This window comes from Mesoplodon mirus, assembly GCF_964341445.2.
Source record: "Mesoplodon mirus genome assembly, chromosome: 14".
Classification (NCBI taxonomy): Eukaryota; Metazoa; Chordata; class Mammalia; order Artiodactyla; family Ziphiidae; genus Mesoplodon; species Mesoplodon mirus.
Window position 1 is genome coordinate 9,369,551 of NC_138990.1, and position 22,677 is coordinate 9,392,227.

The following is a 22,677-nucleotide window of genomic DNA, read 5'->3' on the forward strand; positions in this document are numbered from 1 at the left end:
CCTGGTCCTTTCAGCTCAGCTCTGGTGTAAAGTGCCCAATCCCTGCATGGCCACCTTGAAAGGAAATGGCGCAGACTGAGAAGGTACTAAACAGGTCAGTGTATTCCTCCATCAGTGAAGGATGGTTGAGGAGCCTCCCCGTGTCAGGCACCATGGGGCACATGGACACCAACAGGATCTGGCCCTGCTCTCCAGGTCACCATCTGGCTGCCAGCTTCTGTCCATTTAAAAAGGCAAACCCCACAGCACACGGGATGCCTGCCTCAAACCTTTCAGTGACACCCTACTTCTCTCAGGCATGAGATTCTCACAGTCATTCCATCCAATTTACCTTCTAGACCTACCTCACCCCTCTTCCCACTGACCTCCCAGGCTCCAGCCAGAATTACTTCATCTTGGTTCCTTTAACACGATCACTCTCTCCACATCAGGCTTTTGCACTGTTCCCCTTTCTGGGAACTCCCTCCCCTCCCTGTTCAGTTGTTTACACATTCATTCAACATTTATTATTAAGCACCTATGCAGGTATCAGATGCCTGCATCTCCTGATCCAGACTCAGAAGCTCTGTTCATTGGGCTCCACTTTGTCAGGCTTCTACTCAGCAGCAACCAAAAGGTCGCTTCCTCCAGGAGGCCCTTCCTGACACCCACCACCCTAAGTTAGGTAGTAATGTCCAACATACAAACACACACACGCACATCCCCGCAGCCCCCTACACTCCCCTTGTGAATAATCAACTCAAAATCCAGCTTCCTCCCCAGACTGTGAGCTCCATGAAGGCAGGGCCAATGTCGGTCTGGTTCACCCCCAAAGCCACAGCACCAACACAACAGCGGGCACAAAGCTTGGTATAAATTGAACTGTAGCCTGGATCCCAGGCCTCTCTGGTGTAGTTCTTCCAGCAGAAACCAGGCTGGGTCCCCACCTCTGGCTCCTCTACCCACCTCTGATCCACCCACTGGGCATCTCTGCGAGTGCACATTCTGTGGTCCCCATGTTCCCTGCAAAACGTAGGGGCTGAACAAGCCCATTCCTACAGAGGTGCTTCCAGCTCCGGAAAGCTATGAGCTTCTCCCTGATCTGCGGTGGAGAAAGGGCTGGGAAATCAAGTTCGTCTCAACCTTTATTCCAGCCTCATGCTACCTTTAACAGACCCACCCATGCCCCCCGCCCCAAAGATAAATATGGGGTCCTGGCCCCGGCCTTGGCTTGAAGCAGTTACTTTTAATCTGGATTCACCTCCACCAGAGTGGACAGAAGACCGCTGTCCAGGCCATGAGGAACAGGAAAGCCTGCACCGTGGTGGTGGGGACACTCACCCCCTACCACAGCCTTGAACTTCCGCCCCTGAAGCAGTGTGACCGCATTCCTGGGGGGCTGCCCACAGCACTTCCGGGGTGAGGACGGACCGGGCGATGGGCTCGCGGCTGGCCCAGCCCGGTCCAGCCACCTCACCTCTCCTCCAGTCGGACCCACAGGTCGCTGAACTGCCGTAGCCGCTGCCTCCGCTGCGGCCGCCTCTGCTTCTTGCGGAACTTTCGTCGTGCGTCGCCCGGCAGGTAGGAACTTCTGGGCAGAGACACATGGAGCGGCAACAGTCGGGGCCCGGCAGACCCAGCTTCCGGTACCTGAGCTTCCGGGGCGGGCGCTTCCGGAGCCAAGCCGGCAGAGGAGACGGGCTGTGACAACGGGTTTCTGGTTTTTTCTCTGTAAACAGGGGAGGGAGGAAGAGGGGTTGAAGGAAGGTCCCCCAGCATGATGCCCTCCCCCGCCTTTAAGGCTCGGGACCTCACAAAAGGCAGATAATGTGAAAGTTCAAGCCGGCTGGGGAGGCAGGGGTCTCAAAGCCACCTCGCAAAGTGATCACTTTGACGCCTTTGTTTCTCCCTCACATACCCTCATTGTACTCTCCAAATCCCCTAGCTCTGGGGAAGAAATAAAAGAGTCTTTCTTAACCGCTTATAATTACTGCACTTGCCTAACAACGGGTCACCACTTTCTAGAAAGTCACTGAAGATGACGGCGTTTTCAGAGGAGTGAAAGATGTTTAAATGCTCTTTACTTAGAACCATTGAAGTGGCCCTTAGCCCTGTTCCTCCCTCCTGTATCCCTATAAGGGCTCTGCTCAGAAAGAGGCTCTTCAACAGCCACAGCAGCCTGCCCAGATCCCTCAAGGATTATCACGTGGCTGCCGAGAAGGGAAAGAAGGAAGGAGGTGTCTCCACAGCCAGTGCCCTCGTTATGTCCTCCCCCACCCCTTGCCTACGGGCATCTCACTGGCTCTGGGCCCAGAGTCCCTCGCCCCTTCTCCCTGAACAGGAGCTCCTGTAGGGACCTCATGCTGTCTCATGACGTCACCCAGGAGCACCGTAGAGAAAGAAGTGCGCCTCTGAAAACTCTCAGACGCTACCCTCACAGGACACAGTCAGGACAGCTGCTGCGCCGTCCACATCAAACTCCCCAGGATCGGGGGAGAGGGTGAACCCAGGCGTTTGCACTGGATCTCACGGACTCTGATAGAATTAAGGGTAGGGGCACTGAATAGATCCCTGGCAGAGGAAACTACATGAACAAAGAGGAAGGGGCTGGAAAGCTAAAACTGGGAGAAGAAAGGGCAGAAAGAAAAGGGCTGTACAGACGAGGAGTCCGAACTGTGTCCTGACTCTGACGAGCTGTGTCCCCTTCGGCTTCTTCATCAGTAAAGGAGAAGAAACCCCCACCCCACAGGCTGGTGTTGAGGATTAACTGAGAGTCGGTGTGAACCCAGTTACCACCTGACAATTGATCAATAAACGTTCCTTCCTCCCCAGGGAAGTGTGAGCAGCCCAGTAAATGATAGGACTGGTTCTCAGCCTTCACTGTGTGTCAGAATCTCATGGAGAGATTTTTTTAAATATTGACTCCTGACCTCTCTTCCCCCACGGGCAGGTGTCAGGGTTAGAGGCAGATTTAAGGAGTCTGAGAACAACCAGCAACACACACACACACACCCATACATACTCCCAAGCAGGGCCCTCTCTGGCAACCCCAAAGATACTGTGATAAACCCCAGCCGTGCCAGTCAGCCTGGAGCCAGGGGCTGAGAAGTGATCAGAGGGCCCAGCCCACCCTGCTTTCCAAGAGCACACAGTCCAGTGGGTGAGGAAAGATCCACAGACCCTCTCCCGCAAACAAGCAGAGAATCCCTAAGGGCTGGGCTCTCCCCCCAGAGCTGAAGGATAACGGGAGGGAGAGATGGATGGAGATCTGCAGCAGGACTTTCTCAGGGGAGTAGTGGAGGGAGACTGCAGACAGTGGAAAGGAAGAGCATGAGCAAAGGTGGAGAGGCAGCGGTGAGGACAATAGGTTTTCTGATATCAGAGGCAGATCCGTGCCGGGAAAAGGTGGGGTCTGGGTGCTGGGGCATCAGCATGAAGAAACTGGACTTTGGAGGAGGACAACAAGAAACCCTGAAGGTTTCTGAGTCAGGGACACATGCAAGATGAGTCCCACAGAAAGGTGGAGAAGGGACCAGAGGGTCATGACTTTAGGAACAGAGGGGGCAAATCTGAGAGAGATTTTAATGGAAGAAGCCAGAGGCCTGGTGAAGGTGGAAAATGAGAAGAAGTCTTAGGTGAGGGCTTTTGTAAACTAGAAAGTACTGTGTGAAGAACTGCTGTTACTGATAAACGGAGTGCAAGATATGGAGAGAGGCGGGGGATGAGATAAGCCCAGGATGTAGTCAAGTTTTCCAGAGAATCATGGCTCATTGGGATGGAAAGCGGGCTCCCAAGGAAGAACCTCTGGAGTGACGGGATAGAGGAGGACCTGGCCTGAGACAACATGAGGTGAAGGTGGGTCTTCCGAGGAGAAAGAGGGCACCTGGAGAAGGGAGCCATCGGGCAGGCACCACAGCTGGACCCCCTCCCCGTCCCCTCAGCAGAGGGCAGTCATTTTCCTCCTGCACCACAGCTGAGGGCTCTGCCAGGAGGGGGCGCTGGTGACCACGATCTGGAGGGAGTAGGAGAGGAATGGAAGGTGTGCTAAACTGTGTTCCCTCAAAATTCACATGCTGGAGCTCTAACCCCCAGTACCTCAGAATGTGGCTGTATTTGGAGACAAGACTCTTAAAGAGGGGATTAAGTTAAAATGAGGGCTTTAGGTTGGGCCCTAATCCAGTCTGATTGGTGTCCTTAGAAGAGGAAGTGTGGACACACAGAGACACCAGAGTTGTGCGCACACCAAGGAGAGGCCACGTGGGGACAGTGAAAAGGTGGCCACCTGTAAGCCCAAGAGAGAGGCCTCAGGAGAAACCAAACCTGCCGACACCTTGATCTTGGCGTCTAGCCTCCAGAACCATGAGAAAATAAATTTCTATTGTCAAGGCCACCCAGTCTGTGGTATTTTGTCAGGGCAGCCCAAGCAGACCGGTACACAGTGGGTAGGAAGGGCCACCTCGTGCCCACTAGGACTGGACACGGGGCAGAGACTAGCAGGGAGGCCAGCGTCGGGCAGCAGCACTGCTGAGGGGGGGAGATCCTGGCCTCCTGAATTCTTTACAGAAGGGGCCACAGGGCAGGAGGGTGACTCTGCGTAAAAACGAGACGTAAACAGACCTGGGGGTAGGAAACAGCTCAGAGAAAGAGAAGGGGCTTTGCTTCTGCTCCCAGGTGGGTTTGACAGGCACTCCCAGCATCTCCAGCCCCCCTGACCTTACATTATGACTGATTCCACCACCTGCCTCCCTAAAACTTCCCAAGGCCCCAGGTCAAAGGCGCTGAGCGTTAAGCCAAGTCACCCCTCCTGGGCCCCAGGACCAAAGAGCATCCTCCCCTTACCTTCCTTTCTGCCCCAAGCACTGGTGAGGAAAGGCCAGTGTGGTCTCTACTGCCCAAAGTGCCCGGCCAGTCAACCCAGGTCTGACACAGTCCCAGCCACGAGGGGACGCCAGCTGAGCTGGGGACCGAGTGGCCGCTTGGTGTCCGTGCTGGGGCCCTTGGAGCCGCTCAGGACACAGCCCACCCTGGCGCCCAAGCAGCTCTGTGCGGCTCTCAGCTCCCCTAACTGCTCCCTGACCGGGATAGAAGCACAGGAAGGTTACTTGTTGATGGATCGTCCAGCGGGGGCGTGTTCTACCTCATAGCCTTCGCCCCGCAGAACATCAAGCACCGTGTTGTTGCCCATGAAATGCCCTGCAGTAAGAAAAATGATCAGAAATGTGGCAGCTCTCGTGACCCCCAGACACACACCCCGGAACCAAGAAATAACCCTGCCAACCCCCTCCCTTCTGACCAGCTCAGTACAGTTCAGAAAGCTTCTGCAAGGGGGCCTCTCAACAGCTCTGCCAGGCAGGCAGGGCAGGATAAGCAGAGTTTCAGAGATAAAGACTCAGGATCAGAACCATGCGGTGAGCTGCCCAGAGTCACACAGCTAAGAGGACACCAAGTGCCAACCTTCCACCTCTGGATCCAGGGCTGATGGTCCTGACCATTCTCGTTTACGTAAACCAAGCACCTCTGAGACCCCAGGCCCCTTCTGTCCTATGTCTACTTAAAAATGCACAATAAAACCCTCCTTTTAGCAGAAGCCACCATAGCTGGAAACCTCAACCTGAATTTTATTTCACTTTTTTCTTTTTCAATAAAAAGCAGCAAAGATCAACCAGATAAGCTTACAGTGGCATCGTAAACTAAGTATTTTAAAAGGGTAGATCCTGGGATTCATCTTCTTTCATTTCAGGTTTTGATTCTCAGAATTGACTTGATCCCCTGGGGTCACAATGCCCCTTTCTGTGACAGTTGGCACGTTAACGTCCTAAATGGCTGATTAAATTGCAGCACGCCATCCTCTGATCCAGCAGAACCTTAGATGTATCGTTATTATCTCCACTTGAAAATGGAAAACAGGTAAAGTAGGCTCAGGACTTCACACACAAAAGCAGCAGCAGAGCAGAATCTAAACCCAGGCAGCTTGGCCCCAGGGTCTATGCAATGTTGACAACCGAATACTCAAGAGGCAGAGACCAGGAAAGCAAATTAAGGTCCATCCAAACTCTCCCTTGTCCTGACTCCACAGCACTAAGAAGCAGAGGGAACCTAGAGCAGCCTCTGGGAGCCTGGGGAGCCCGAGGGTGGTGTTCGGGGCAGAAGGTACTGGGCTCTACTGCATTCTTGGGTCCAACCGTAGGGTTTAGGACCCCAAGACTGATGCAGGGCAACTGACTCAGATGAAAGGGACCCTGGCAAGGCCCAGACTAGCCCCGGTGCAGAAGCACAACAAACTCATGTATAGAGTATGGCTGGACTCGGGGCCGGGGGAGGAGACTGAGCTTGCAGAGTGCTGCTGCGAGGCTTCCACTCTCCCAGCCGTTACCAAGCCCATGTGACAGGGAGGAATCACAATAATAAAGATAGTTAACATTTCCTGAGCATTGCGAGGTGCAGGGCACTGTTCTCAGTGCTTTACACATCGTTCAGCCTCCCCCCAACAACAACCCTATAAGGTAGGTGTATTATTACCCCCATTTTACAGATGAGGAAGAGGCACAGGTGGCGCCCAGGTGGTCTGGCTCCAGCGTCTGTGCTTTCAACCAATTAGGAATGAAAACATGATTTGTCGAGCGAATGAACAGCGCCTATTAGCAATCTTTATCATTAGGGACCAAGCTATTCTGTGTGACTTCAATTTCCTTCTACTCCAAAGGTGAGCTCCATTTCTCATCTTTAAATTTCATCTGCAGATCCCCGTGACAGACGTCACTGTTGCAGTTTAAACCTCTGGAGCTTTCAGTTTGGGGTAATCCTCACTTTACAATCAAAAGCATTTTAAATTTCTCACTGCCAAGGCTAAGTTTGGGAGCAATTTCTGAATTTCTGTGGCTCCCTCTGGTCAAGTGAGCCTTCAGAAGGCACCAGAAGAAATAGACTCATGAGGTGGAGAAAGCAGCCCCACGAAGATAACTGCACCCTGGTGGCTATCCAGGACACTCCTGATACCCACAGTGCCCAGGGGCTGTGAGGTCTCTATCCAGAGCTGCAGCCGTATGAAGAGCCATGACTGAGAATCAGGCAAGCCCAGGTGTCCCAGTGTCACCTGTGCCATCTGTCCAGCACAGTCCCCATCTGGAGGGCTGGCCCTCCAAACTGCCCAGGTGCAACCCACCTGGCAGGTCGACATCCTCTCAAAGCCTCTCCTTGCCCCTCTGGGGCCTGACCCCTGTCGGGGTGCCTGCAGGGTGAGGGCTGACAGCTGAAAGCCATTCACTGACACAGGCCGGACGTGGGCACAGCGCCACACAGCACAGTCCACAATCCAACTACAGAACACGGGACTCACGGAGGAGGAAACCACTCCCAGACCCACCCAGGGCTACCAAGGCCGACACTGCAATTTGTTTCATGATAGAATTTTTCAACAAACAAGATACAGGAACCTGACTCCTTATTTTTTTTTCTACAACAGCTTTATTGGAATATCATTCACATAACATAACATTCTTTTTTTCAAGTGTATGATTCAGTGATTTTGGGAACATTCACAAAGTGGTGCAACCCTCACCACTAATTTTAAAACATTTTCGGGAGCTGAGATTTTGATAGGGCTTGCACTGATGTGTAGCTCAATTTGGGGAATACTGTCATCTTAACACCATTTATTATGTCTTCCAATCCACAAACATGAAATGTCTTTCTATTTACTTAGGTCTTCTTTAATTCCTTTCCATGATGTTTTTAGCTTTTATTTTGCATCTTGCTCGTCACTAAATTGAGTCCTTAGTGTTTTTTATGCTGTTGTAAATGGAACTGGTTTCTTTTGTTTTAACTTATTATTTTTTTTGAAGTATAGTTGATTCACAATGTTGTATTAGTTTCAGGTGTACAGCAAAGCGATTCAGTTTTATATATGTATATATAAGTGTGTATGTATGTGTAAATATATGTACGTATATATTCTTTTCTGATTCTTTTCCATTATAGGTTATTACAAGATATTGAATATAGTGGAACTGGTTTCTTAGCTGCATTTCCACATTATTCATTGCTGGGGTATAGAAATACAACTGGTTTTTGTATATTGACCTTGTATCCTGAACTCGGTTATTAGTTCTAATAGGTGTTTCTTGTGGATTACTTAGGATTTTCTATCCACAAGATGATGAAAAAAGAGATGGTTTACTTCCTCCTTTCCAATGTGAATGCCTTTTATTTCTTTTCCTTGTCTAATTACCCTGGCTAGAACCTTCAGCACAATGTCGAAGAGAAGTGGTGAGAGCAGACATCAGGGTCTTGTTCTTCATCTTAGGGGGAAGCATTCAGTCTTTCCTCATTAAATATGATGTCAACTATGGGTTTTTCATAGCAAATTTTTTTTTTTTTTTTTTTTTTTTTTGCAATACGCAGGCCTCTCACTCTTGTGGCCTCTCCCGTTGTGGAGCACAGGCTCCGGACGCACAGGCTCAGCGGCCACGGCCCACGGGCCCAGCCACTCCGCGGCATGTGGGATCTTCCCGGACCGGGCACGAACCCGTGTCCCCTGTATCGGCAGGCGGACTCTCAATCACTGCGCCACCAGGGAAGCCCCCATAGCAACTTTTTTAAGAGGTTGTTAAAGTCCCCTTCCATTCCTAGTCTGATGAGTGTTTTTATCATGAAAGAGTTCCATTTTGTCAAATGCTTTTCTGCATCCATTGAGATGATCGTGTGATTCTTGTCTTTTATTCCATTAATATGGGATATTACATTAATTGAGTTTCGGATGTTGTGGTAAACTAAATAACGGTTCCCCAAAATACATCCAGATCCCAATCCTTAGAACCTGTGAATGTTATCGTACATGGCAAAAAAGGCGGGGTAGGTGTTTTGCAGATGTAAGTAAGCTAAGGATCGTGAGATCAGGAGATTACACTGGACCACTCATTCTGCTATTCCGGAAGTGCTTCTCTCCAATCCCCGCATTTTACTGGTAAGAAAAGAAAAACTAAGCGGGGTGTCTTGTTCAAGTTTATGAAGCTAGTGGAAGAATTGAAAAGAAACCTAGACCAGCAAATACACACTTCTGCACACTACCCAGCCTCCAGCATTTCTGTCCTTAATTCTGGAGGCTGCAAAGGTATGTTAAAATCACTCAAGAAGATAAGAGAATTTATTTCAAAAATCCCACAAAAGGAAATCATTTTCCCAGTGTATTTCCATGTATACTACTCATGGTTAATGATAGCTGATGTATCAGCCCCCAGCCTTAGACTTAGGACGCTCACAGTCAGGGAGGAGAGAGAAAACAGACAAATTTTAAGGGAAGTTAAAAAACAGAAAGGTGCCAGTAAGAAGCTGGGATTGGGCTTCCCTGGTGGCACAGTGGTTGAGAGTCCGCCTGCCGATGCAGGGGACGCGGGTTCGTGCCCCGGTCCGGGAAGAGCCCACATGCTGCGGAGCGGCTGGGCCCGTGAGCCATGGCCGCTGAGCCTGCGCGTCCGGAGCCTGTGCTCCGCAATGGGAGAGGCCACAACAGTGAGAGGCCTGCGTACTGCAAAAAAAAAAAAGAAGTTGGGATTAAGTGCTGAGTTCAGAAGAGGGAGAAATGCCTTCCTGACTGCGGAGTGTATCAGGAGCCCCACGTGGAGGGAGAGCTAGTGTCACAGGCACCAAAGTTTCAACCACGACGGATACTCTGACATCATCAAAAAGTCAAAGAAGGTGTCCCTCCTCTCACCGCGTAGCAGGGACCACCTCAACACCCCCTCCTCGGGAGAAGCAGCAGAGCCCTGGGTCTAATCAGAGGTAGCCTGCAACTCACTGGCTCCAAAGGCAAAGAAAAAGCCTCTGTCAGGGAACTCCTCCAAAAGGGCCTTCACCCGCTTCCCCGTTCTCTTGTTCCGCTGGTAGATAAGCTCCCGGCGGAAGTAGCTGTCGATCTCCTGAGCAGTGATGCACTCCTCAGGTGGTAGCGTGGCATTAATAAAATTGGGAACCTCCGCCAAAATAAAGAGAAAAAAATTAAGGGCAACAGAGTTATGAACAAAGCTGCTTAATTTGAGCATCAAATCACCCAGCCCAGAGAGTCAAGACGCTGTTGAGAAAAAGGTAAAAAGTGACACACCATCCTGGGAGCCTCCTGCCGGCTATTTTTCCAGACAGTAATATCATTCTCTGTAACCCAAGTGAAAATATATTAAATGAAGTGCCCTGAAAGAACTCTTAGGCTATGTCAAACAGTATTTCTGTTCCATTTAAATGATTCTGTTTGGGGAATTCCCTGGCTGTCCAGTGGTTAGGACTCCTGACTTCCACTGCAGGGGGCAGAGGTTCGATCCCTGGTTGGGGAACTAAGATCCCGAAAGCCACATGGGCAGTCAAAAAAAAAAAAAAAAAGATTCTGTTTGATGCCACGTGTTTCTATAAGGAAACCATTTCTGTGCATAGCACATCACAGTTGTGTGGTTTTTTTTAATTGAAGTATAGTTGATTTACAACATTGTGCTAGTTTCAGGTGTACAGCAAAGTGATTCAGTTATACATATAATTTTTTCCAATATAGGTTATTACAAGATCTTGAATACAGTTCCTTGTGCTATACAGTAAATCATTGTTGTTTGTCTGTATTATGTTTAGTAGTTTGTATCTGTTAATCCCAAACTCCTAATTGATCCCTCCCTTCCCTCTTTTCCCTTTGGTAAGCATAAGTTTGTTCTCTATGTCTCTGAGTCTGTTTCTGTTTTGTAAATAAGTTCATTGGTATTATTTTTTTAGATTTCACATATAAATGACATCATATATTCATCCTTCTCTGTCTGGCTTACTTCACTTAGTATGATAATCTCTAGGTCCAGCCATGTTGCTGGAAATGGCATTATTTCATTCTTTTTTATGGCCAAGTAATATTCCATTGTGTGTGTGTGTGTGTATATATATATATATATATATATATATATATATATATATATATATATATATATATACCACATCTTCTTTATCCATTCATCTGTCCGTGGACACTTGGGATGCTTCCACAGCACACCCATAGTTTTAACTTGTTTGATTCACACATGATTTTTTCATAAAAATAATTTTACACAATTACATACTTTAGAATCAACCATTATGATTCAATTACCAAATACATCGAACTTCTATAGACATTCAACTGTTTTATAAATTCCTTATCTTTACATTTTCATTATTTCTCCAATTCCCATTTCTCCCTCTTGCTCTCTCCACTGTTCTTTGCCCTACTGGTGAATATTTCACCTGATTCCAGCGCACATCTTAGCCAGTTTCAGTGTTTTGGCTAACAACAGGGTGCTAATACACCAAAACTGTGGCAATCAGGGGTGGTTTTTGCAACACGGTAGCTGTAGGTGAGGCTGACGCGTTGCATTGGTTCTCTCCCCAGCTCCAAACCTCGGCCTCGCCCCACCGCCCCCTCTCCTGCTCCCTGGAATTTAACAAGGTTAAAAATTACCCTAGTTAGGGCTTCCCTGGTGGCGCAGTGGTTGAGAGTCCGCCTGCCGATGCAGGGGACACGGGTTCGTGCCCCGCTCCGGGAAGATCCTACATGCCACGGAGCGGCTGGGCCCGTGAGCCATGGCCGCTGAGCCTGTGCGTCCGGAGCCTGTGCTCCGCAATGGGAGAGGCCACAACAGTGAGAGGCCCGCGTACCACAAAAAAAAGGAAAAAAAAAAATTACCCTAGTCAAATACAGAGTAGGATATGTACCCCACTCCTTCTCCTACTTCCAGTACCCTCCAAAAGACATTTTGAAAATCCTCACACACTGTTTCACACGCTGTAATGTAGACATCAATTTCCATTTTCTGGATAACAGCTCTCCTTCTGTTATTTCCTTGAAATGATATTCTTTCATTTTCAAGTCAAGAGCCTTCATCTTCTCCTTTGTCATCTTTTTTTTAAATCATGTCATTTATGTAAGATCCTTCCCTCCGTTTCCCAAAATCTCTTCCGCACAGCAGTGCCTTTCCACCAGCAGCCTCTCCACGCAGGCAGCCCCAAATGTGCAAGGTGACCTCCCCCTGCCGTTCTGCTCCACCTTCTAAATGCCAGACATGCCCTACGACCTGCACCACTTGCCCACGCGCCTGGCCCTCATTCCACAACGGCAGGCATGTTCCCCATACCCCACAGCACCCACAGGGGCCCTGTGAACAGGACAGGCATGGAGGAGCCACAGGAGAGGAATGCATAAGACAGCTGTCCCCAAACAGCTCTGTCAGCCGTGCCATCTTCCCGTATAACCAACTCCCAAGCACCCCTCAACCCAAAGTTAAAAGATTCTTTTATCTGCCGCGTCCAATTTTAATTTCCCAACTGATCTTGACCCCTCTCCCCACTTCCCCCACCCAGGGTGTATGCAAGAATGATCACCACCATAAACTCTGCTATGCCTTTTTTAGTGTATTTCTTCTTTTCCGCTTCCTCTTGCTTGCTCTGCCTTGATTTTACTTCCTCCCTCTCTAGATTTTCTGGAAAGTTCCTTTTATCTTTTGATATTTGCAGGGTGAGTCCCTCTCCCCGGAACATTCCTTTTTCACCTCTTATACTCCCTCCCACTTCCTATGACAGGGTCCCCGGATCGAACAGACCTGGACAGCATCACTCACACCCACCAGCTCCCTCCGCTCTCTTTTCCAGTGTCCTGAAGGTGGGCAAGACAACACACTCCCCCATGTCAGAAGCTCAGCTGGACTCGCCACTTCCACACGATCTTAGTGGGGAAGGGAAGGAAGCCAGGGTTTGTCCCACGGGAAGCTTGTTGATCGAAGCATAACAAATATCCATCCTACCTCCCTCCTGTAGGGAGGCTGCCAGCCTCTGAGCCCTGGCCGGCCACTTTCTTCCCCTAGGTGGCCCCCAGGTAAGGCCTGTCCTGTGTCTACACTGACTGCACCGGTTCGGCCACACCCACTGCAGTACTGCAGGATGGAATCCATGTCCGGAAATGCTGGCAGCCTCCCCAGCTTTTTATGTGCCCCCCCGTAAGAATACCAGGAACACTTCCCATTGCATCGTGCTCACATGTTTCTGGAAGTCACCAGAAGCTGCAGCCAAAGCTTTGCTCCATCATTTCTCAAAAGTTACCTAAGCCAGCAAGGAGGCTTTCAGACTCAGACCCCTTCTCCCCTCTGAAGGCTGGTTCGTGCTGCCTGCTGCCTAAGCCATGGGGCCTGCCGCCAAGTCCCTTGAAGCGTCATCCTTTGACTTCATCTGGGGATTAACTCTCATCAATGCCCCTCTCAGTTCTTTTTTTGTTTCTTCTAATAAATCCATTTATTTTACGGCTGCATTGGGTCTTCGTTGCTGCATGTGGGCTTTTTCTAGGTGCAGCAAGCAGGGGCTACTCTTCTTTGCGGTGTGCGGGTTTCTCATTGCGGTGGCTTCTCTCATTGTGGAACACGGGCTCTAGGCGCGAGGGCTTCAGTAGTGTGGCATGTGGGCTCAGTAGTTGTGGCGCACAGGCTTAGTTGCTCCGCAGCATGTGGGATCTTCCCGGACCAGGGCTCAAACCTGTGTGCCCTCCATTGGCAGGAGGATTCTTAACCACTGAGCCACCAGGGAAGTCCCCTCTCAGTTCTTAATTTTCCTAAAGAATGCTTTTGTTAGCTGCAGCATCCCACTCAACACCTACATCTGCCCAATTGTATTTTTAGGGCCCTTCATGACCTCGATCCTTTGTACACAGGATGTCCCAGTGTCGGCAGGTAATGTCCTTATTCTTGCACTTAAATGCACCCTGAGCTGAGAAGGGGATAAGGGCTCTCACCTGGGAGCTGTCATGGCTGAAGATGATGGAACTGAGGTCCCCGCAGTTATAGTGTTTGATGAGGTCCTCTGTTGTGTAGGGGATCTGAAGGCTGCCCGCTCGCAGGCTCTCCTGCTGCAGGAGGGTCTGGTTTAAAGCAAAGATGACCTGAGGGGAGAAAATATAGGTCTCTTTTAAGTCCACTCACACAGCAGCCATTAGCTGCCGTCTTATTTCTTTTGTCCAAGGTTGGCAATAGCCTCACCTGTGTTCGTTATATAAGGACATGGACCCTGACGCTAAAAAAGGGAATGTAAGTCCCTGGACCGTGTCCAAAGAAAAGGAGGACAGTTCTGCCCAAGTCAGCCCCCATCAGAGGACACCTGGGGAAGTGCCTTAAGAGGGACACTGACAACCTGGAACCTCCCATGAGAGTGATCAAGAGGTGAGGGTCCCAAAGAGCTGGCTTGGAGGACCTGGGGAGGTGGGGCAGGGAGGGACACACAGACAGACACACGAACCAACAGGTTTCAATTACATCAAGGACTGGACAGGACTGTACACAGTACACACAGGTCTTTTCCAACCATCAGGGTGGCATTTGCCAGCTAATGGATTCATTAGGTCCATGGGATGTTAATGGAAGTTATTGTGGGAGAAAGAGGGGACATGAAGGCTACACAAAATCAAACAGATTTTTATCTTTATGAAACTTTGCCAAGTCCTGACACACTAAAGTGTTCTCTGCTTCTCCCCGAGGAGGGGAGAACGTGCTGGGCTTCCCAAGCTGATTTCAGGCACACATCGCGAGAGAAGGGTTAACTGGAACATCTTTGGGGACAATCCAGACTCAAGGAATTTTACAAAGCAGTGAATTCCCCTTGGCACTGGAGAGCTAGGTCAGAGGGGAAAAGGTGGGGATTCTGGCACTAGGTGGGAATGGGGACCAGGACCCTCTACAAGGCTCCTGACAGCACTGTGGCATTTTCCCTCTCGTTCGTGCAAGTATGGACACAGACGTATCACCTTTGACAGCTGCCCCAGTAGTCAGTGTATAGGATACTGCCTTTGCTGGAATGTTCCCCCTCTCCCTCTGGCTGAAATGCAGACAGGTGGGACCTGTCTGATCATGAGGTCTTCAGCAGGAAATTTTCAATTCTCTGGAGATAACACATTGCAGGTCTCAAGTCATCCAATGACACTATGCAGCCCCAATCCCCTTGTTTCTCCTCCTCATTCTGAGTGGCAGAGAGCACGGGAGTCTTGTCACCTTGCTTCCCGCAGGCCACCGCGCGTGAGCCTGCCTGTCACACACCCTCCTTCCACACCCCTTCCTCCCTGGGTTACTCTGTGCCTGTCAAGGCACCTTAACCAAGTGGGGAGGGGGGCAGCTCCCTCTTTGTAAAGCCCCCTCCTCTCCTCTCTTCTCTCCACATCCCCCTCCCCCATCACCTCCTCCAGCCTCTCCTGGAGGTCAGTTCCCCAAGGATCTGTAGACCAGCCTCTTCTATCTTGGGACAGGACCCTCTGGGCCATGCTGTGTTCCCACCCTCCCCACCCCTCTGCTGGTGATGTGAGTTGACAGAAGCAAACATATCCATGGGCATGTCCGCAAATTTCAGTCTAAGTGAGGAAACTCAAGATGAGCCCCTGGGTTCTAAAGCCATACATTGAGGACCTATCCACACCACTGGGTGCTGTTAAATGGCTTTCAATCAGCTGGAGGAAGGAACCTTTGGAGGGGAGGGGAGGGGGCGTTATGGAAACACCTCTCAGGTTTGCCATGCCCCAGGCTAAGGCTTCACACATTCTGTCTCAGTATAACTCATCCAAACTAAGACCCCAGGGTCTGATCGGCTCACAAACACCTGCTGATGGCTTTTAGTGCTCTAATGGCATTCAGGATGAGCCCAGGTTACCTGTTGCTAAGAGACCTTCCTCTAAGAGTTTCCATTGATTCTGGAATGTTTTTATTAAAGTGTTCTTGGTATTTAGAGAAGATTGAGCCACTCATTCTAATAGACTCAGCAGTCCGCAAATTGGGGAACACTGTATGGGCCACATTATATGTTAAATAAGAACTCTGTTTATTCAGTCCCCTCTCAACATATTCAAGGGTCACCTGTTGACAAGAAGCTTACAAAGACTTGCTAGGATGTTTGTCTTTGCTTTGGATGATTAAGCTTTAAATAAGTTTGCATAGCAAAACTAAGCCAGTAACATTATTTTCTGAGTGCTGACTCTGTACCCTGCTAAAGAGCTCGCTTCTGTTCTCACTTAATCCTCTCAACATCCTAAAGTAGTAACTATTGTTAAATCTATTTTAAAGGACAAGAAAATGAGGGGGAAAGAAGTTAAATAATTTGCTTATGGTCACCTAGCTTAGTAAACCAAAGTGTCCCCACAAAGTGTGTGAACCCAAACAGTTCAATACCAGAGCCCGAGATCTTCACCATCATGCTGTACACGAGGTACGCTGCTACCAAGTAGCGTAACTGACTTTTGTCATATGGTCTAATTTAAATTATTAGGCTTATGCTAAAGACCTAGGAGTCTGAAATTGGGGAGAAGGGAGGGAGGATTAGAGGAGGGAGGAGAGAGGGAAATGGGAAAGCAGGAAAGGAATCAGAAAGAAAGGCGCACTAAAGCTTTTTTTACCCAGATAAGAGTAGCACTCACACTACATCTAGAAAACAGAAAATTTTATACAAAAGAAGTTTTAAATTGCCCATAATTTCAACACTCAAGTTATAACTGCTTTTAACAACATGTGGGTATATATTGAGTATATTTTCTTTCAGTTTATTCTATACCGTTTATACAATTGATTGTATTATACATAATATTTAGTATCCTTAACTGTGTCACCTTGCTGTACAGCAGTAATTAACACAACATTCTAAATCAACTATACTTCAATTAAAAAAAAATTAGTATCCTGCACTTCTTGTGTGACAGTGTAAGCATCTCCTCACATGACAGATTTCTTAGCCTCACATTGCATGTGATAGGCCATCACTTAGCTAAACTTTCTATTGTCAAATAGTTAGGTCTTCATTTTTAAAAAACCATCATGAATAACACCGTCAAGAGCATCTGGGAGCAGAAAGTTTTTTCTCTTCTCAAATTATTTCCTTGGCATTGATTCCTAACCAGTCAAAAGATTTTTACTTTTCTTTTTTCTAAAAACCTTTTTACTTTTGCATTTTCTTTTTTTAGTAAAAATTTAACTCTCCGTTAAAACACAAATTCAATAAGCATTAAGTGGTAACGCAGACAATCTCCCAAAGCCAATTTTATACAGAAGCCCTGCCTCCGGTACAATCTGTACCTCCGTGCCGATGCAGCCCCAGCAGCGTGCCAGGGAAACTGCGCCGCTGCGATTGCACACGCCCACTCTTCCCTCTGCCTGGAAGGCTTCTCCTACCCTCATCCCTATGGCAGACACACACGTGTCTTTTGAAGTAGCAACAGGAGAATCTCCTCCTCGTGAAGCCTCTGTCATTAACTCCCAGGCACGGTGAGACCATCTCCTCTTTGCCCAGAGCCTCCTGTGACTATTCTATTACATCACTAATGGCATCGCCCTGTGTAGCCACCCCAAGAGTAGTGATCGTGTCCTCCTCACCTCTGCATCCTTCCCATCTGGCACACAGGACATGACACACTGTAAACATTCAATAAATTTTGACTGAACGAATAAGGTTTAGAAATGACTCTGCCAAAAACTAAAGTCTGAGGCAGGATGGACACTTATAAAGGAAGCCCAGCAAAACTTCACCAGCCAAGCCAAATAGGGAGCATCTCCGGAAAGCCAGACTCACCAAACTTTTCAAAAATGTAAATGGGAGGGTGGAGGTAGGAGAGGAGTATTAGGCCTAATGTGGGGGCGTAAATCTTACCCCCAGAGACTCGCGTTTTCTCTGAGCTTATCTCTCAGCCAGCTTTGGGAGGTCTGCATTTGGACTTATTCCTCAAATGCTTGTCCCTACCAAGCCTCCATTCTCTTAAACTCCCATATTCTCCTGGTATAAATCAGGATAGGCTAAGCTCTGCCACAATGACAAATTAAACCTGAAATTTCAATGGCTTAGCAAATGTCTGTAGCTTGCTCACACAAAGTCTGAGGGAGTTAGTGGTTCTTTCATCCATCTAGTCCCTTGGGAATCCAGTTTGGTTTATCTTGTGACACTATTCTCCCATCGGTTTCCATGGGAGGCAATGGAGTGAACATGGCAGGCGACCTACAGTTCTTAAATGCCTCAGCCTGGAATTCCCACAATTCATTGGCTAAAAGTAGTCACATGGCCTTGCCTAATCCTCAAAGGGGCTGGGAAATGTAGTCTTCCCATTTGCCTAGGAAGAAGTAATGTCCTTGAGACATTAAAATGGTTGACGGGGAGTTTAGTGCATTAAGTTATTCAAGATATCAGACACGTCCCTATTCAGAATTACACACAGTCCCTGGTGGAAGAAGAACATCAGGACAGTAACCTGGCTAATGGTGCTCATCCTGAAGGTTCCCTGGCAGCCTGTGGTCCTCAAGCAACAGAAGGTCTGGGGACAGCAGAGGCTGGGGATGCGGGTGCGGGGAAGCAGAATAGGGAGCAAAAAGCCAGTCGTAATCCTGGGTTAGCCTAGAATTCTGGAAATTGAGTGGTTGGCCAACCAAGTATCATCAAGAATGAGAGGGTGTAATGGATCTGAAAGGTGTCATGAAAGGTCATTCTTGTGTCAACTAATAAAGAGAGGGCTTCCCTGGTGGCGCTGTGGTTGGGAGTCCGCCTGCCGATGCAGGGGACACGGGTTCGTGCCCCGGTCCGGGAAGATCCCACATGCCGTGGAGAGGCTGGGCCTGTGAGCCATGGCCGCTGGGCCTGCGCGTCCGGAGCCTGTGCTCCGCAACGGGAGAGGCCACAACAATGAGAGGCCCGCGTACCGCAAAAAAAAATAAAATAAAAGAAAGAAAGAAAGAAAGAACAGAATCACAGCAAGTACAGTGCTAAATATTCCTGAAGTTCATTCATTCTTCTTCCATTCATTAATTCAGCCAATAAATTGTTATTGGTGCCTACTGATCCAAGCACTGAAGATACAGTAATGAACAAGAAAGACAAGATCCTTGCCATCCTAGGGTTTTCAGTTTACCTGGAAGTGCAGGAGGTGATGTCAAGAAGAAGAGGGGGGGCACTTCCCTGGTGGTGCAGTGGTTGAGGGTCCCCCTGCCGATGCAGGGGACACAGGTTCGTGCCCCGGTCTGGGAAGATCCCACATGCCACGGAGCGGCTGGGCCCGTGAGCCATGGCCGCTGAGCCTGCGCGTCCGGAGCCTGTGCTCCACAACAGGAGAGGCCACAGCAGTGAGAGGCCCGCGTAACGCAAAAAAAAAAAAGAAGAGGGGAGTTGTAGGGGGCTGGTGTATCACAGAAAGACATCACCCTCCCAGAGGCAGTGGCCCAAAGTTAAACTTTCACTCTATGATTTCAGGCTTGCTAGGACAGCCCATCCACAAGCAAATCAAAACCCTTCCCAGATTAGCCCTTTGCTGCTTTGCCTTGGCAGGAAGGAAGTCCTTCCTTGTGGCACCCAGCAACTCTGAGGCGGCCATACTACAAATACATGTCTTTTAAGGAAGTGTGAACAGTGAACTGTGCATGTGTCTGAGTTGGTGCTAAGTCTTTCATTTTTTCCTAAAAAAACACAGAAACGCCCTTTTTAAATCTCTAACACAACTTCCTACACTCACCGAGTCTTTTCTTCTAGAGCTGCTACAACTTTCTAACTATTAACCTTGGAGGCTTTAATCCTGTGCTTATTTATAGCTTAACTACTTCTGAGAGGCCTTAAGCATCTTGCAGATGAAAAGCCAGCACCGGATAAGCCATTGACCACTCCGCCTCAAGTGCCCACCTAAGAGATTTGGCGGAAGGGGCTGGGTTTTCTTGGCTGGAAAGAGCAAGGATCCCAGCCCACGATGCTCCCCGGAAGATCCTGAGCACCAAACACAGGGCTCGTTATCTGTCCCATGAAACGCATTCAATGAAGGCCAAAGGAAGGCTCAGAGAACCACCTAAAGGGACAGTTTGGCCCAGGTATTCCTAGAAGTCAGCCACCCCAATTCCTCCCTCGGTGGCTGAGCAGGGACCTGGGCAAGCCTCTGGTGCAGTTTATGTTTAACGGAGAAAAGCTCTTACTGACACAAACTAGACTCCTGGGAGAAAGACCAAACATGGTTTCCTGAGGAAGAAGTCTCTGAGTGAGGCCCTGCCAGAGCTTCCTTGGAGCCTAACACACCCAGTGACTCTGAACACTTGTTAGCTACCATCTTCACCACCACACAGCCAAGGAGGTGAGTCTCTGCCTCCTCCAAACAGCAGCCCTTTATCACCTCTGCTGCCCAGACCTCAGCTCAATGTCCACTCCTGGGGCCACCAGAGCTCTGTCCAACCAAGGGCAGGGCCCTGGAGGCACTGCTGGAGGCGCCTTCCTTGCCACAAACCTCTGGTGCAAAGCAAGGGTGGCCACTTGTGTCTGCCCCTGAGTAGAGGAGGTCACCACCCCCAGGTCCCTGCAAAAAGTCTCCACGTCTTGAGGCAGAGGACAGGGAGCATATGAGGGGTCCACAAAAACAATACACAGCCCCAAACTCACCCCAGCTAAAGCCACTAAGGGCCAGACCCCGCTTCCTCGGAAACCTACAGGGGTCTCTCCAAAGGATTATCCACAGTCAATTGTCCTTATGTAGTTTACTCTCCTTGCTGTGCTTGGCAAAGTCTGGGCCAGTCTAACAAATGTGGGGTTGCAGGATGTGACTCACAGAGGAGTAACTCCTAAGAAACAACTCTGTTTGGCTAAGTTGACCCCAGAGGCATCCTGTATCCAGTCAACTCCTTTCTTTGGAGTTTCTGCTAACATTTCCTCACATGTTGCACTGGTTAGCTAGGACTATCTGAACAAACTGTGTAATTTAAACAATAGAAACATATTGTCTTACAGTTCTGGAAGCTGGAAGTCCAGAATCAAGGTGTTAGTGGTGTCAGGCTCCCTCTGAAGGTGTAAGAGGAGGATCTGTTCTAGGCCTGTCTCCTAGCTTCTGGTGTTTTCTTGGCTTGTGACAGCATGACTCCAATATTTACATGGCGTTTTCCCTTGTGTGTCTCTCTGTGTCTTAAGTTCCTCTTTTTATAAGGACACAGTCATACTGGATGAGTGCCCACCCCAATGATCTCAACTTGATCATCTGCAAAGACCCTATTTCCAGATAAGGTCTCGGTCACAGGTCCTGGAGATTAGTATTTCAGTGTAAGAATTTAAGGACACACACAAAAAGAATTTGAGGACAAAGTCTACCCATAAAGCATATCAATCTCAGCTCCACTCTCTTTTGAGTAGTTAGTATGGGGCTTCCCTGGTGGCGCAGTGGTTAAGAATCCACTTGCCAATACAGGGGACACGGGTTCGAGCCCTGGTCCGGGGAGATCCCACATGCCACGGAGCAACTAAGCCCGTGCGCCACAACTACTGAGCCTGCGCTCTAGAGCCCACGAGCCACACAACTACTGAAGCCCACATGCCTAGAGCCTGTGCTCTGTAACAAGAGAAGCCACCGCAATGAGAAGTCCACGCACCGCAACCAAGAGTAGACCCCACTCGCCACAACTAGAGAAAGACTGCGCAAAGCAACAAAGAGCCAATGCAGCCAAAAAATAACTAAGTTAAGTAAATAACTTTTTAAAAAGATCGTTAATATGCATATGGTAAAAATTTCTAACAGTACAAAGAAATGAATCTCCCTCCCATTCCTGTTCCCCAATCACCTTCTCTAAAAGTAATCACTGCTGCCAGTGTCTTGAATCTCTTTCCAAGGATAGTCTCTGCATGTAAAAACGGACAGATAGATACACAGACAGACAGATAATAGATAAGTAGGTAGATAGATAGATAGATAGATAGATAGATAGAAAGAAGCAGAGATATCGTCTCCACTTTTTTTGGTTTTGTTTTTGTTTTGCTCCTTTGGCCTTTAAGCAGTCAAATAAAAACCTTTCCATAAATAAATACCGAAGCTAGACATTACAATGTAATATAAAACAATCAAGGAATAAAAAGCCAAGTCTTGGCAAACAGAGATAACTTCCATTGTTTTTGAAGTAAATGCAGGCTGAGACTTTCTATCCACAAGGTTAAATCAATGACTAAGGCAAATCATAGAAAAGGAAAAGGGAAATTTCTGACAGCAAGAAGGGACAAAATGAAGGTTTCCTAGGACTTTCCAGTGAGAAAGCAGGTTGGATACAGAAGCCCCTTGGAGGCATCCCAGAGGTGACCCCACTGCCCCTAATCCAAAGATGTCCTGGGACCTCTGCTCTGGGCTCAGCCTGACTTGGGCAGATCCCAAGGAGAAATCCAGGCAGAAGTCTACAGTTGAAGATTTCATACAGTCCTACAAAGATTCAGGTTCATTTCTCCAAGATCTCAGATAAGCCTCCCCTTCCAAACACCCAGATGGTTTGGTTTTCCCAGAAACCTCCTAAGCCAATTTTTTTTCCAAAACACAGATTATAACTCATTATGCTTCACATCATCATGGACATAAATCTTAGCAGGCCTCATGCACCGCTCTGCAGCTTGTTCATCTCCATTCCTCCAGGCATCAGTCCACACGGTGCATCCAGGGCTGCCCCATGCTTCCTAACAGCTGCACATAAACCAGGACCAGCACGTGCACTAGCCCCTTGGAGGGGCCGCTTCTGTAATGACGGCCCTGCTAGTGTGAAGCACCGCCTACGTTCCCCCCCAGGTGACTCCGACATGCAGGCGGGGCTGGGAGCCATTGACTGAATCCAGTCAGGGTCAGAGCTCTAAGAACCTCAAGAGATGAATACTGACCACATTCAACTCTTTCAAATATGAAATGTCTTCCGAGAGCTGCAGAGAGTTACTGGC

At 48.7% G+C, this 22,677-nt stretch overlaps 1 protein-coding gene across 18 annotated transcripts in view; it reads right to left on the reverse strand.

Annotated features, from left to right (window-relative positions):
• Positions 1 to 22,677, reverse strand: part of TRABD2A (TraB domain containing 2A) — a 55,147-nt gene that overhangs the window by 1,040 nt on the left and 31,430 nt on the right. For 3 of the 18 annotated variants that reach the window (XM_082642457.1, XM_082642449.1, XM_082642460.1), the window contains 4 exons: positions 13,754 to 13,900; positions 9,773 to 9,947; positions 1,321 to 1,708; positions 2 to 54 (listed from right to left, as the gene is read on the reverse strand). In XM_082642457.1, coding sequence (XP_082498583.1) covers positions 2 to 54; positions 1,321 to 1,708; positions 9,773 to 9,947; positions 13,754 to 13,900 — 763 coding nt within the window. Of the gene's footprint in view, position 1; positions 55 to 945; positions 1,082 to 1,320; positions 1,709 to 5,081; positions 5,173 to 7,439; positions 8,322 to 9,772; positions 9,948 to 13,753; positions 13,901 to 22,677 lie in introns of those variants that run through there. The other 15 variants (XR_014295893.1, XM_082642453.1, XR_014295894.1 and 12 more) reach the window with 13 other exon arrangements.